The sequence below is a fragment of the Podarcis pityusensis genome, assembly GCF_964106645.2.
Source record: "Podarcis pityusensis genome assembly, chromosome: 10".
In the NCBI taxonomy this organism is placed as follows: domain Eukaryota; kingdom Metazoa; phylum Chordata; class Lepidosauria; order Squamata; family Lacertidae; genus Podarcis; species Podarcis pityusensis.
In genome coordinates, this window is record NC_138035.1 from 1,091,384 (window position 1) to 1,107,177 (window position 15,794).

The following is a 15,794-nucleotide window of genomic DNA, read 5'->3' on the forward strand; positions in this document are numbered from 1 at the left end:
GAAGCTGAAAGAGATCATTTCTGGGGTGCGCACTATCCTGCGCTATCTCTGCCGCTTTCTTATGGCACCTGGAAGCATAGATTTGATCCAAGGTGGGAAGAGTGCGCCCAATTACTCTCTCCTCTCTCTGCAGAAATTTGAGCAGGGCTTCATCACGGACCCGGTGGTGCTGAGCCCTGCGCACACGGTGGGCGACGTCTTCGAGGCCAAGATCCGGCACGGCTTCTCAGGTATCCCGGTCACCGAGACGGGCAAGATGGGCAGCAAGCTGGTGGGCATCGTCACCTCCCGGGACATCGACTTCCTTTCCGAGAAGGATTACAGCATCGCGCTCAGCGAGGTAGGACCCGCGGCGCCCGCCTCCCTTGGCAGCAGCCAAGACGGAAGGGAAGGAACGGGCATAGAGCTGGGAGGGAACCGCAGGGGTCATCCAGTCCAACCCTCTGCAATGTGGGTCTGGGGGAAAGAGGGCACAGCTGCCGAAAAAAGGCTCTCTCTTGAATTTCTGCCACTGCCGCTCACGTCCGCCTTGAATTCGTGGGATGGTCTCCCGTCTCCTGCCCAGTTCAAATGCCACCCCTTGTGCCTTCCTCCATCCTCTGAGAAGATTCAGGAAAGAGAAAGAAAGTCTTTCTTCATAATATTAATATTAGAATAATAATTTATTATTTGTACCTCAGCCATCTGACTAGCCATTCTGGGTGGCTTCCCACAAAATATTAAAAACACAATAAAACATCAGGCATTAAAAACTTCCCTAAACAGGGCTGCCTTCAGATATCTTCTAAAAGTCAGATAGCTGTTTATTTCCTTGACATCTAGTGGGAGGGCGTTCCACAGGGCAGGTGCCACCACTGAGAAGGCCCTCTGCCTGGTTCCCTGTAGTTTCATGTCTCACAGTGAGGGAACCGCCAGAAGGCCCTCGGACCTGGACCTCAGGATCCAGGCTGAGCGATGGGGGTGGAGACACTCCTTCAGGTCTACTGGGCCAGGTTTCGGGCCTTCAAGGTCAACACCAACCCTTTGAATTGTACTCAGAAACGGACTGGGAGCCAGTGTAGGTCTTTCAGGACGGGTGTTATGTGGTCCCGGCAAACGCTCCCAGTCCCCAGTCTGGCTGCCACATTCTGAATCATAGAATCATAGAGTTGGAAGAGACCACAAGGGCCATCGAGTCCAACCCCCTGCCAATCAGGAAACACCATCAGAGCACTCCTGACATATGGTTGTCAAGCCTCTGCTTAAAGACCTCCAAAGAAGGAGACTCCACCACACTCCTTGGCAGCAAATTCCACTGTCAAACAGCTCTTACTGTCAGGAAGTTCTTCCTAATGTTTAGGTGGAATCTTCTTTCTTGTAGTTTGGATCCATTGCTCCGTGTCCGCTTCTCTGGAGCAGCAGAAAACAACCTTTCTCCCTCCTCTATGTGACATCCTTTTATATATTTGAACATGGCTATCATATTAGTTGCAGTGTGTTGGGAGAGGCATAGGGAAGTTTCTCAAACTATACCTGGAATGGAGGCACGGCACATAGTCCAACTGTGGAATTCCCTCCCACTTGAGGCTGTGAGGGCCACCAGTTGAGAGGCCTTGAGAGGAAGGTCAGGCATGATCACTTTGACGTGCTTTCGAACTGCTAGGTTGGCAGGAGCAGAGACCGAGCAACGGGAGCTCACCCCGTCATTGCGGGGATTTGAACCGCCGACCTTCGGATCGGCAGGTCGTAGGCTCTGTGGTTTAGATCACAGTGGCACCCGCATCCAGGAGGTCTAGAGGCACCCCCAAAATGCCCGGTCCCAGTTTCCCTGGGGTGGCCAAGCTGGCTCTGTGTGTGTTTGGGGCCAGTTCACCCGAGTCTGCCCCCTTTCCTGCCCCCCACGCAGGTCATGACGAAGCGCAATGACCTGGTGGTGGCCCCTGCCGGAGTCACGCTGAAAGAAGCCAACGAGATCCTTCAGAGGAGCAAAAAAGGTATGCGGGGGGTGGGGGGGTAACCCTTTCCCCCCATGGACCCCTAAGACTGGCGTTGCTCTGCCCTCCTCAGTTGGAGCCGGTAATCTAGGCTGGTTCCGCTTCAGGAATTAGAGCAGAACCTCCACCCCCTGGGGCAGTCTACCTTTGGATACCAGGCGGTGGGGAGCCAGAGTCAGGCCCACTTGCGGTTCTCCCCCCTGGTTGGCCGCTGCCAGAGCAGGGTGCTGGGCGGTTTTTTTATATATAATATTTTTTATTAATTTTAACATATAAATTATAAAATGTACCACAAAACTTCTCACTTATACAATCTTTTTGGACTTCCATCAGCACTTCTGATGATCCACCGTTTTAACCACTTCTTATGCATTTCTTAACTTTATATTGCCTTTACATCTCTTAACAAATCATCCTCCCCCTTGTCCATTTTTACAATACTTCCAATAATACTCCTCACAAAACTTCTTGCAACCCTACAAACGTCGTCTGTTCTTCACAAATACTTTTCAAATAGTCCGTAAATTTACTCCAGTCTTCCGTGAATTTCTGGTTTTGCCGGTTTCAAATCCTTCCTTTTAGTTTATCTAATTCTGCATAGTCCATTAACTTCACCCTCCATTCTTCAATCGTCGGTAACTCTTCTTGGTTCCATTTTTGGGCCAATAATATTCTTGCTGCTGTTATTGCATATAAAAAGAGCTTACATTCCTTTCTATTTATGTCACTCCCCACAATGCCCAATAAAAATGCTTCTTTATAGATGTATATTTCAACATTTTTTTCAACTCATTATATATCGTCTTCCAGAAGCATTTCACCTTTTTGCATTCCCACCACATGTGATAAAATGTTCCCTCTTTTTCTGGGTGCTGGGCGGTTTTGGGCCCCCTTGGGCCCGATCCAGCCGCCAGGCTCTCAGCTGCCCTGCCTCCCTCTGCCCTCCTCCGCGCAGGGAAGCTGCCAATCGTGAACGACGTGGACGAGCTGGTGGCCATCATCGCCCGCACGGACCTGAAGAAGAACCGCGACTACCCTCTGGCCTCCAAAGACTCCCGGAAGCAGCTGCTGTGCGGGGCGGCCATTGGCACCCGGGAAGACGACAAATACCGCCTGGACCTTCTCATGCAGGCGGGCGTCGATGTGGTCGTGCTGGTGGGTGTCCGCCTCGTCTGGCCGGAGGGCTGTGGCTCCGGGGGCAAGGATGGTTCTCTGTGCTGAATTCGCAGAGGCGCTTTTTCGGAAGGGCCGGCTCCCCCTCCGCCAGCACCCCGGTTTTGCACCTGGAAAATAAAACGAGTACAGTGGCGCCTTGGTTCTCAAATGCCTTGGAGCCCAAACACTGCAAACCCGGAAGTCAGTGTTCCAGTTTGCGAACTTTATTTGGAAGCTGAGCATGCTCCATTTTGAGGGCCGCACTTAGATTTTGAGTCGAAACAAAACAAAACAAAACAAATAAAATTAAATTTAAAAATTCCTTCCAACAGCACCTTAGAGACAAACTAAGTTAGTTTTTGGTATGAGCTTTCGTGTGCATGCACACTTCTTCAGATAATTTCCATTTTGAGTGTTACGCTGAGGTCTGGCTCTTTTTGCTATTTATTTTGCGTTTTTTGTCTTTGCGGCTCTTTTTTGTTTTGTTTCTGCGACTGTGTGGAACCCAGTTCAGCTCCTGACGGACTGATTGTGTGACTGCAATACATTGTTTATTGCTTTCATTTGATGGATCAATGGTCTTGTTAGATAGTAAAATTCATGTTCAACGGCTGTTTTGGGGGTTGTTTCTAAAAGTCTGGAACGGATTAATCCATTTTGCATTGCTTCCTATGGGAAAGCGCGCCTTGGTTTTGGAACCCTTTGGTTTTCGAAAGGACTTCCAGAACGGATTACCATATATACTCGAGTATAAGCCGACCCGAATATAAGCCGAGGCACCTAATTTTAGCACAAAAAAACTGGGGAAATTATTGGCTCGAGTATAAGCCAGTTCACCACACCACAAACCTGGTGGTGGCGGCAAAGGGGGCGGAGGAGGAAGGAGCAGCTTGAAAGGGCTCCTTTTGGGCTGCTCGTCTCTCTGCCACCGCCTCTGCCACTCGCAAGAGCAGGCATAGGAGCACTGCGCCTCTCCCAACCGCGGCTCCTGTGCCTGCTGCCCTTTGCGAGAGGCAGGTGGTGGGACCAGTGGCTCCTTTCTCGTCGCTCGTCCCTCCGCCGCCACCCGCCTCACTTGAGTATAAGACAAGGGGGGCTTTTCCAGCATAAAATATGCTGACAAATTTGGCTTATACTCGAGTATATACAGTGGTGCCTCGCAAGACGAAATTAATCCATTCCGCGAGTGTCTTCGTCTAGCGGTTTTTTCGTCTTGCGAAGCAACCCTATTAGCGGATTAGCGGATTAGCGGTTTAGCGGCTATTAAAGGCTTATCAGCTTAGCGGATTAGCTGCTAAAAGGCTATTAAAGGCTTAGCAGCTTAGATAAAGGGGGGGGGAGCGGAAAAAAAATCTCAAGACTCGCAAGACATTTTCGTCTTGCGAAGCAAGCCCATAGGGAAATTCGTCCTGCGAAGCAACTCAAAAACGGAAAACCCTTTCATCTAGCGGGTTTTCCGTCTTGCGAGGCATTCGTCTTGCGGGGCACCACTGTACAGTAATTTTGAGAACCAAGATACTTCTGTAGCTGCCTTTGCAAATTGGTGGCAGCCTATGAAATGTTAATTATATGCACCTCCCAGGAGCTTGAGGGGGTGGGCCTGATTCTGCCCTTCTCCCATTCAACCCCCACCACAACCCTGCAAGGTGGGCTGGGCGGAGGAAGGCCCAGTGGGGATTCGGACCCTCGTAGAATCCTAGAACGGTAGAGTTTGGAGGGACCCCCAAAGGCCATCTAGACCAACCCCCCTGCAATGCGGGAATGTTAACAGGCTCCTCTCTTCTCTTTCCTTCCCTCCCCCCCCCCCAACTACCAAAAAAAGGACTCATCTCAGGGAAACTCCGTCTATCAGATCGGCATGATCCACTATATCAAACACAAATACCCGGATCTCCAGGTCATTGGGGGCAATGGTGAGTATCTGGATGGCCTTGGCAGGGGGACAGGATCCCCCCCCCCAGAACACTGTTCTCCCCCCCTTGGGGTGGTTGGGTGGGGAGCTTCAGCCGAGGTAATGAAGCCTGTTTTGTTTTGCTCGTTGGGTCAAATTTCCGGAGGGGCGGGGGAAATAAAGGAGGAAATTGAAACAGAGAGGTTCAGCTGCGATCCTGTTTACTCACAAGTAAGCCCCAGGGACTTCAGTGGGGTTTGCTTCTGAAAATAAGGATAATAATTTTATTTTTATTTTTTTATGGTAATACATTCAGATACATATTTTTTCCTTTCCCCCCTTTTTTTTCCAAAATCAGTAAAACTTTATTCTATTTCCATTCTTCGCCGTTAACAGAGAAATTGGAGAAAGCAGTGTTTGTTTTACAAAGACAATACGTCTCCCAGAGGAGAAAAACCCTAAACTGAGAATAGAGGTAACATGGAGGGGAAAACCACAATACTGCCCTCTATTCAAAGAAAATAACTCCTGATCTTTTTGGTTACTTAGACCAATCATTATATTTTTTCATTCTTTACCATACCTTCCAAGTTATACAATATATAATATAAGCATCTCTTTTTAATTACATGTTTTTACCTTATTCCTACCCCTATGATTTCTCTCCACCTTAGCTCAGCTAAGGTATTATAAATATTGTTTGCATATCCCCCCTTAACCATCTTTCCATATTTTATCCTTAACTTTACAAACTTCAGTCAACACATATTGTTACTATGGTTTCTGAACGACATTTCGTCATATATTCTTCCACACATTCCCATTCTTTCTTCAGTGTCAGGTCCGATTGGAATCTGATAGCTGCTAGAATACCAATAGCTAAAAATGGGAAAGGGGACGTTGTCCCCTCAATAGTAGAGCAGCAAAACGAACCTTGTGAATTTATAGAGCTGGCCATATGTTTATTATTCCTATTCCCTAGCCGCTTCTGAGTAGACCTGCAAGCGTAGAGCTGGACAGGGACACTCCAAAGGCCATCTAGCCCAACCCCCCCAGCCGGCCAGGTATTTCACAGGTGCCTTTGCTTTCTCCCCTATTGGATGCACAGTGGTGACAGCAGCGCAGGCCAAGAACCTCATCGACGCTGGCGTGGACGCCCTCCGGGTGGGCATGGGCTGTGGCTCCATCTGCATCACACAGGAAGGTGAGTCCCGGCTGGGAGCGGGTTCGAAGGTTACCGAGAGAGGGAGGGAAGCTCCCAAACGCTGCGCTCTTTGAAAATATATATACTGTATTTTTCGCTCTATAAGACGCACCTTTTCCCTTCTAAAAAATAAGGGGAAATGTGTGTGCGTCTTATGGAGCGAATGCAGGCTGCGCAGCTATCCCAGAAGCCAGAACAGCAAGAGGGATTGCTGCTTTCACTGCGCAGCGATAGCTCTTGCTGTTCTGGCTTCTGGGATCAAGAATATATTTTTTCTTGTTTTCCTCCTCCAAAAACTAGGTGCGTCTTATGGTCTGGTGCGTCTTATAGAGCGAAAAATACTATCTTAGCTATCTATATTTACAATTTTGTCATCACCACAGCCATTTTATTTCTAATGTTTAATATTTAATATTAACATTTAATGCTGTACTGTTTTAACACTTGATTGGGAGCCGCCCAGAGTGGCTGGGGAAACTCAGCCAGATGGGCGGGGTATGAATAATAAATTATTATTATTATTATTATTATTATTATTTTGCTTCAAAAAAACCAAAATATAATATACCGTATTTTTTGCACCATAACACTCACTTTTTTCCTCCTAGAAAGTAAGGGGAAATGTCTGTGCGTGTTATGGAGCGAATGCCTGCGGGTGGCGGGGGGGGGGGATCTGCTGCAGTCGTGAGCAGAGGATCCATGGTTCCCCTTCCTTCCCTCCTCCGTGGTTACAAAGCATGGATCCACATGGATCCTCAGGATTTTTGCATTGGGCTACTCCAAACTCACTGTCAGATCACATGTCTGCGGCCACAGCATGAACCACAAAAATCATACATCCGCTGTTTCGTTTAGAATATTTTTTTTCTTGTTTTCCTCCTCTAAAAACTATGTGCGTCTTATGGTCTGGTGCGTGTTATAGAGTGAAAAATACGGTAGATCCCCAAACCACCCCCCACCATGACTTCCTTTTCTGGGTTTTGGGCATATTATCTCTCCCTGCTTATTGGTTATTTCATATTCTTTAATTTTTTTAAAAAAAAAATATTATTATTCTCCTATCCTTTTAACGTGGTGTTTCTATTTCTGCATTTGTTTTGTTAATTGCAAGTGTTTAATCAAACCCCACAAGCGAGTCCATTTCTTTACGTTGATTCTGCAGATAGGACATAAACAGTTCCCAGTCTTTCTTAAACTCTCTGTTGTCTTTGTCACAAAGCCTTTCCATTCATTTTGCCATTTCCGCATATTATTCCATCGCTTTCCCCTGCCATTCCTCTTTGGTTGGTATTTCAACGCTCTTCCATCTTTGCGCTGGCAAGATCCTAGCCGCAGTTGTAGCATATACCAGCTAGACTGGTGACTGGGAGCGGCCACCAAGACCATATAACACCGGTCTTGAAAGACTTACATTGGCTCCCAGTACGTTTCCAAGCACAATTCAAAGGGTTGATGCTGACCTTGAAAGCCCTAAATGGCCTCAAGGACCCAGTAGACCTGAAGGAGAGTCTCCACTTCCATCGTTCTTCCCGGACACTGAGGTCCAGCGCTGAGGGCCTTCTGGCGGTTCCCTCCCTGCGAGAAGCCAAGTTACAGGGAACCAGGCAGAGGGCCTTCTCGGTGGTGGCGCCTTCCCTGTGGAACACCCTCCCACTAGATGTCAAAGAGAAAAACAACTACCAAACTTTTAGAAGACATCTGAAGGCAGCCCTGTTCAGGGAAGCTTTTAATGTTATTGTATTTTAGTGTTCTGTTGGAAGCCGCCCAGAGTGGCTGGGGAAACCCAGCCAGGTGGGCGGGGTATAAATAAATTATTATTATTATTATTATTATTATTATTATTATTATTATTACACGAGCGGTTTTTTTCTCCAGCTGGACCCTTTCTTCATAGCTCCATCCTGTAAGCCCCAGATCCTATTTCCGTTCCCAGGGGTAAGGCAATAAAAAGAGGCCACCTCTGAGCATATGCGGAGGGCAGTTCCTTCAAGGCCAAGCAGCCTCCTGGGATTTGGGGAGTCTCAGATGCTTCCCTTCCTGCTTCTCCCTTCCGCATAACCTGAGCTTGCTTCTTTCCTTCTCCCTCCCCGCCCCCTTCCCTTTCGTGTCGTGTCTCGGAAACAATACAACTAAATCACTATTTAAACCGCACACCCTGGCAGCTCAGAATTTCGGGGTTCTCCGGGAGGCTGGCCCCCTGGCAGTGACGGCCCCTCTTCCTTTTCTCTCTCCTGGCCAGTGATGGCGTGCGGCCGGCCCCAGGGGACAGCGGTCTATAAAGTAGCCGAGTACGCCCGCAGGTTCGGCGTACCGGTTATTGCCGACGGCGGGATCCAAACCGTGGGCCACGTGGTCAAGGCGCTTTCTTTGGGAGCCTCGACAGGTGAGCTGGGAATCCTGTCGCCATCACCATCATCATTAATAACATTATTATTATTATTAATAATAATAATAATAATAATAATAAAAAAATGCATTCTGGTGGCCTCCTCCTCCTCTGGCTGAGCAGCTAAGCAGGGAAGGAGTTGACGCCTCGCTCTGTGTCTCCGTCGCTGATGCTTGTTGATTTTTTATTTTTAACAATTCATAATAGAAAACTTAATGTAAATGGGAAAAAGAGGCAAAAACAGCTACAGAAGAGAAAGGGAAAGAGAAGAGAAGGAAGCAGGAAAGGAAAAAGAAGTCGTTAAAAAGAGGACTTCTGATTTTCCATCTGCCGGTTGTTTAAGACATTCAGTCTATGACAACATTCATCTTCTCTGCTATCTGTTAATTGATTTTTCTTTTACGTCCAGGTGTCTCAAAGGCATTCATTTCCTTTTCTCATGGAAAATCCAAGAGGGGTTCCCAAATTAGGTTTATTCTCGACAAATGTCAGGCATGTTTTTTCTTTAATGTCCCCTTGGCCCCCAGTGATTCCTACCCCCAGGCCTCCAGATTGGGAATTCGTAAATTCTCCCGTCCGTGTTAAAGTCTCTCCACTGCGTATCCCCAGAATATTCCGTCGTTCTTTTCTTGTTCTGTATCCTTGAATCTGTGCCATAGCTGTCAATGTTTTCCCTTTTTTAAAGGGAAATTCCCTTATTCCGAATAGGATTCCTCGCAAGGAAGGGGAAAAGTTGACAGCTATGATCCGTGCCCTTCTCAGTCTATTCCAGTTCCAGTCCCTGTTGCATTCCCATCTCCCCTGGAGGTTTTTGAGCATGGACGGCCATCTGTCATGGATGCACTAGCTGGGAAGGGGGTCAGAATGGATGACCTAGGGCAGCAGTGCCCACCAGTTTCTCCAGTCCTCTTCCCCAGCCGTCCGGGTTGGTGTCCCCCAGCTCCACCCTGCGCTTGGGCTCCCCCCATGCGCTCTGGCCCTGATCCCCCTTTCTCCCTCTCCCCCAGTGATGATGGGCTCCCTGCTGGCTGCCACCACGGAGGCCCCCGGCGAATACTTCTTTTCGGACGGGGTCCGGCTGAAGAAGTACCGGGGGATGGGCTCCCTCGACGCCATGGAGAAGAACAGCAGCAGCCAGAAGCGCTACTTCAGGTACGGAGCGGGGGCACCTGGGACGAGGGGCGGGCCGGGGGGGGCGCACTCCTTCCTTGGCTTTGCGCAGGCCGGACGCGGGCGCATGCAAAGGGGTAGCGGCTTCGCAACACATCATTGGACATTACATACCCTTTGAATTCTGATTCAGCTCATCGTACTTTTTATACCTTATTAATCTATACGCAAGGGACGCGGGTGGCGCTGTGGTCTATACCACTGAGCCTAGGCCTTACCAATCAGAAGCTCGGCGGTTCGAATCCCCGCAATGACGGGGTGAGCTCCCGTTGCTCGGTCCCTGCTCCTGCCAACCTAGCAGTTCAAAAGCATGTCAAAGTGCAAGTAGATAAATAGGTATCGCTCCGGCAGGAAGGTAAATGGTGTTTCCATGCGCTGCTCTGGTTCGCCAGAAGTGGCTTAGTCATGCTGGCCACATGACCCAGAAGCTGTACGCCGGCTCCCTCGGCCAATAAAGCAAGATGAACGCCGCAACCCCAGAGTCGGTCACGACTGGACCTAATGGTCAGGGGTCCCTTTACCTTTAATCTATATGCACTTCGTTATTTATTATTCTTTTCTGTTACTTATCAGGATTTTTTTTTGCTTTTATAATTTCCTTAAACTTCAAGATTCAATCCAAATCTGTCAGGAGATTTGTGTTATCACAGTGCTTTCAAATATATTCTTTGAATATTGTCCAATCTTTACTGGCTTTCTGGTTAGAGTTTCCTCTTAGTCTCCCAGTCCTCTTCGCAAGTTCTAAATATTCTATCATCTTCGCTTGCCAGTCCGTTTTTGTGAGGATTAAGTCGCCTTCCCAGTTTTTTTGCTAATCCTTGCCCCTGCGGGTGCATACATAAAAAGGGTAGCTTTTTTTGTATATCAATGGGCATCATGCCTAACAAAAAGGCTTCAGGTTTTGTTTTTTTAAAACGAGAATTTAAAGATCTTTTTGAGTTCATTATAAATTATGTCCCCAAATTTTTGTATAAGAATTAGTACAAAAGAGACCTCCCAGCATTCTCACAGGCCCATATAAGATCAGCGTACACAGTTGGGCATGAAGAGTATTTACTACTGTCCCCAACCCAACTCCTGCGGAAAGCCATCGAAATCAGATTTTAATTCTGTCCTGATTTGTTTCTAAGAGGTGATTTAATTATTGTTTGATTTTATATCAATGTTTATATTGGATGTTAGCCGCCCTGAGCCTATTCTTGGCCGGGGAGGTCCAGATACAAATAAAAGTTATTATTATTTTTATTATTATATTTGTATATACTGCCCCATCCCCACAGGTCTCAGGGCAGCTATAATGGCCGCCAGTGTGGCGTTGTGATGTGTTTGGGGTTTCCTTCCTGCATAACGCTTGGATTTGGCTAAAACCCGTGATACACGGAAGGGGGCCCCCTTGACTTTGGCCCTGGAAGGGCTGCTCAGAGATCTTAGGAGAGAACGATGGAAATAAGGATTTAATCAGAGACGTACAAACTAAGGGTGTTTGCTGGCAGTTCGGTGTCAGTTATGGAAAACCCACCACGAGGAGTAGGAGTCCTTATCGATAAATTAAACACTACAGTGGAACCTCTACTTAACGGACGTAATCCGTTCCGGAGCTCCGTCTGTAAGTCAATCCGGGTCAAGGCAGAAGCGCTGTTGTGTGCTGGCGCATTCGGCAGCAGCGCGCTTCTGCGCATGCACGAATTGCAGCAAACCCGGTATTTACTTCCGTGTTTGCCGCGGTCGCAACTTGGATCAGGCCCAAGTAGAGGCGGTCATAAGTAGAGGCTCTACTGTACAGTCAGACCTCGGGTTACAAACGCTTCAGGTTGCGTGTTTTTGGTGGCACACCACGCCAAACCCAGAAGTACCAGAATGGGTTACTTCCGGGTTTCGGTGCTCACGCATTCACAGAAGCACTAAATCACGGTTTGCGCATGTGCAGAAGCGCTGAATCTCAACCTGCGCGTGCGCAGGCATGCCACTGCAGGTTGTGAACATGCCTCCCGCACGGATTATGTTCGCAAGAAGATTGGAAAAAATTTAAAGTATATCTTCAAAAATATTGTAATATTAAAGACTGTTAGAAAGATGTTGGGAAAAGAAAATTAGGTAGTTTTGGTAGATATGATATAAAGGATTAAGCAAAAATGAGTTGATGAAATTGATGAAAGAGAGGATGTTAAATTATAATACTTTAAATTAAACTACGTAAATGAAAATAAGGTTGGAAGGATTTGCTGAAAAAACGATCTGAACTAGAATACAAAATTGGGAGGTGAGAGGAGGTCAAGGAAATAAGTAAAGGAAAAAAAGTTATGTAAAGGTTTAATCTGTTCTTGTTCTATTTCAGTTGAATGTATTTTTATACCTTCTTCTTTTTTTTCCTTTTTTTTCTCTTCTCTCTCTGTTATTGTTATATTCTTTTTTGTATTTTGTATTGTTCTTTTTTCTTTTTGTAACTTTAAACTTCGAATAAATATTATTATTAAAAAAAAAAGGATCATGTTCGCAACCTGAGTGTCCACTGTACTTAGCAATTGATAGGTATTTTTATTCTTCCAATTTTTTTTGTTTTGCTGTTTTCTTTTCTTCTTTTCTTTTTCTCTCACTTTTCTCTCTTTTTCTCTTTTCTTTCTCTTTCTCCCTCCCTCTCTCCTTTTCTCTCTCTCTCTCTCTTCATTTATTCTCTGCAATGTTACCATATTTATATTCATATTTATATAGTTAGCTTAGATCTTACAACAATTTTATTATGTGCATTGTAGTCATTATTCCAATCTAAGAATATGCCATGTCAGACAAGCTCATTTTTCCCCCTTTGATTCCTGCTCCACCCCTTGTATGTACAGAAATTAAGGGGGGGGGGGAGAAAAAAAAAGAGTTTGGTTTTCAGATTAGCCATCAGAAGGTTTGATGGATGGGAAGAGAGAATGTGGTTTGGCAGAAGCCAGGGGTGAACTGGGGCTCCGGAGACGGGGACAGGTGACCCACGCAGCGTCTTCTCCTTCCTTTTCAGCGAGGGAGACAAAGTCAAGGTGGCGCAAGGCGTCTCCGGCTCCATCCAGGACAAGGGCTCCATCCAGAAGTTTGTGCCCTACCTGATCGCTGGCATCCAGCACGGCTGCCAAGACATTGGCGCAAAGAGCCTCTCCATCCTGCGGTGAGTCCCTGGGGTGCCCTCTCTCTCCTCGCAGGGGGGTCCGGGACAAGGGCCGGATTGAGGTTGGATGCGGCCCTCAGCTCCTGAAGGTAACGGGGCCCTTTCCATGTCCAGCTGTCCTTTGTCCACAACAAATGGACCCTGTTTTCTGTGTCGAATAAATGCAATACAGTATGTTCATTGATGGACCTCGTAGGTATCTAAAGCCATTGGCACATCACAGAATAGGTATTTTATCAAAGTAATTGTTGAACTGAAATACAATTAAGAAGAAGTACAGTGGTACCTCGGGTTACAGACGCTTCAGGTTATGCGATTTCGGGTTGCACACCGCGCTGAACCTGGAAGTACCAGAATGGGTTACTTCTGGGTTTTGGTGCATGCGCAGAAGCGCTAAATTGTGCTTTGCACATGTACAGAAGCACTGAATAGCGACCCATGCGTGCGCAGACGTGGCACTGCAGGTTGCGAACGCTGCGGGTTGCGAACGTGCCTCCTGCACGGATCACATTCGCTACCCGAGGTTCCACTGTATATTAATCGTGCAATGATTATTGAGCTTTAACTTAAAATGATTTTTTATTCATAATGAACTTAACAATGCAAACGCATTGGCATTGGGCAATGACAAAAGTTCCTTTAGAAACACAGTTTGCAAAGACTCGTAATCTAGTCTCTAGAAACTTGCTATAACGTGAAATAATAATAGCAAACCAGGGATATTTTAGGGAGCAGGCAGCGCCCATGGCTTACATCATAGGAGCCGGCACAACACGAAACACTGTCACTGTATGTAGATTTGATTTTATTAGCTTTTTTATCTTATATTTTGGAAATGTACTCAGCGCAGCTCTGCGCGGCCATCGGGAGTTGTTTTTTTCCTTTAATTTTTTTGGGGGCCCCCAAGAGAGTGGGGCCCTAAGCTACAGCTTGTTTAGCTCATATGTAAATCTGGCACTGTGCGGGACGCAGACTTTTGGAAGGGGGGCCTGGCGCCGATTCGTCTCCCCTCAGCCCCCTGCGTTGCAGTTGCCGCTCCTTCAGAAGTGAGGGGATGTGCTAGCGGCCACTGATCGCCTTCATACCCCATAAATTAGTCCAGTCTTCTTTTAAAACCACCCAGGTTTCTGGCCGTCGCTGCCTCCTGCAGCAGGGAGTTCCACAGTCTAGCTCTATGCTGTAAGGGGAGAGATGGCCCCTCTCCCTGACTCTGGCATGGGAAACTTGGAAGAGGGTTGACCAGGAAGGTGAATGGGGGATCCCAGGCCCCTCGCTGTGGGGTGGCCTGCTCAAGCGCCATAGGGAGAGCGCCTTCTGCCTGCTGGCAGGCTTCCCTTGAAATCTCACAACATTTTGGCAACATTATTTTCCTTTCCGCGCAGAAGGTGGGCGGAAGGTGGGAATAAACGGCAGCTTTTTCTCAGCTGCCAACGCCAACCCAGCTGTCTCCCGTGCGACTCAGAGGAAACTACGTCAAATGGTGTTCCGCTGGAGAGGCAGCTTACGAGCCGCTTCTGCGTTTTTCTCCCTTTTAAAATCGTACCCGAGTCCTAGCTATTTCGGTTTGGTTATTTATAGATGGTTTTCCTTCCTTCCTTCCTTCCAGCTGGATTTCCAAGAGAAGAAGAATCCCACAAAATATCCCTTAAGCCAGGCCTAGGCAAACTCTGGCCTTCCAGAGGTTTTGAGACTACAATTCCCATCATCCCTGACCACTGGTCCTGTTAGCTAGGGATGATGGGAATTGTAGTTCCAAAACATCTGGAGGGCCGGAGCTTGTCTGTGCCTGCCTTAAGCCAACTCTGCCAAAAAGAGAACAACCGTCCTGGAGACTTTAGCTGAGATTCCCACATTGAAGGGGGGTTCGACTAGATGACCCTCGGGTCCCTTTCGTCTGCGATTCTATGATGCTGTTAAGAGAGGGGCCCTGGTGAGCCCCCTGGGTGCTGGAGATTTTGCTGGATCAGGCCCGTCTCGTCCAGCATACTGTTCCCGCAGCAGCTGACCGGATGCCCCAAATGGAAAACCCGCCAGCAGGATTCGAACACAAAGCCTCTGAGGGTCAGAACGCGAGAGGGGTCTTCAAAAGTCTCCAGGGCTGGCGGCCGGTCTGTCACAGATGGACCAGGCTGTCTCTTTTTAGTTTTCCAAATTGTCTTGGGGCCACAGTTCCCAGCATCCCTGACCACTGGTCCTAGAGGTGATGGGAGCTGTAGTCCAGCAACTGCTGGAGATCCGAGTTTCGGGTACCCTGGCTTGAAGGGAAAGCGAGCAAGAGGCAAGCAGAACAGCTGCTTCTAAAACGATGGAGGCCTTTCTCTGCGCAAAGCGTGGCAGAACTGTGGAACTCCCTGCCACTGGAGGAAAGGGTGATGGATGGCTTCTAGCCAGGCTGCCTCTGCCCTGCCTCCGTAGTTAAAGACGGGGTGGTTTAGCTGTCGGGGTTTGACTGGGTGGGTCCAGGGAGTGACTGAGGCTTCCTGTTGGTGGGGGAAGTGCCGCCAAATGATTAGAGCTGTTGGACAGTAGAAGAGGGACTGAGCTGGAGCGGTTGGGGGAGTGCACGGCAGCCTCCTCTTCACTGGGGCTGGCCAGGGACACCGCCGTCGCATCCTGAGCAGGGGTGGGGTGGACTAGATGCCCCCTGGAGACCCCCCTTCCGCCTCAGACGCTTAGCCGGCGGCATCTCCTTTGCAGGTCCATGATGTACTCCGGTGAACTGAAGTTTGAGAAGCGGACGATGTCGGCCCAGATCGAGGGGGGCGTCCACGGCCTGCACTCGTGAGTAACCCCCCCTTCCGCCCCCCTGAAAATCCATCGCCATCTGGGCCCCCCCCCCTTTCTGCTTTCCCCGGTGCTGCCCTCGCCTC

General features: G+C 48.1%; 1 protein-coding gene across 6 annotated transcripts in view; it reads left to right on the forward strand.

The window, feature by feature from the left end:
* IMPDH1 (inosine monophosphate dehydrogenase 1) overlaps positions 1-15,794 on the forward strand; it is a 65,497-nt gene that overhangs the window by 40,219 nt on the left and 9,484 nt on the right. For 3 of the 6 annotated variants that reach the window (XM_081023011.1, XM_081023007.1, XM_081023009.1), the window contains exons 6-14: positions 134-340; positions 1,886-1,973; positions 2,929-3,128; positions 4,951-5,039; positions 6,117-6,223; positions 8,463-8,606; positions 9,617-9,761; positions 12,781-12,924; positions 15,622-15,705. In XM_081023011.1, coding sequence (XP_080879137.1) covers positions 134-340; positions 1,886-1,973; positions 2,929-3,128; positions 4,951-5,039; positions 6,117-6,223; positions 8,463-8,606; positions 9,617-9,761; positions 12,781-12,924; positions 15,622-15,705 — 1,208 coding nt within the window. Of the gene's footprint in view, positions 1-133; positions 341-1,885; positions 1,974-2,928; positions 3,129-4,950; positions 5,042-6,116; positions 6,224-8,462; positions 8,607-9,616; positions 9,762-12,780; positions 12,925-15,621; positions 15,706-15,794 lie in introns of all 6 variants that reach the window. The other 3 variants (XM_081023012.1, XM_081023008.1, XM_081023010.1) reach the window with 1 other exon arrangement.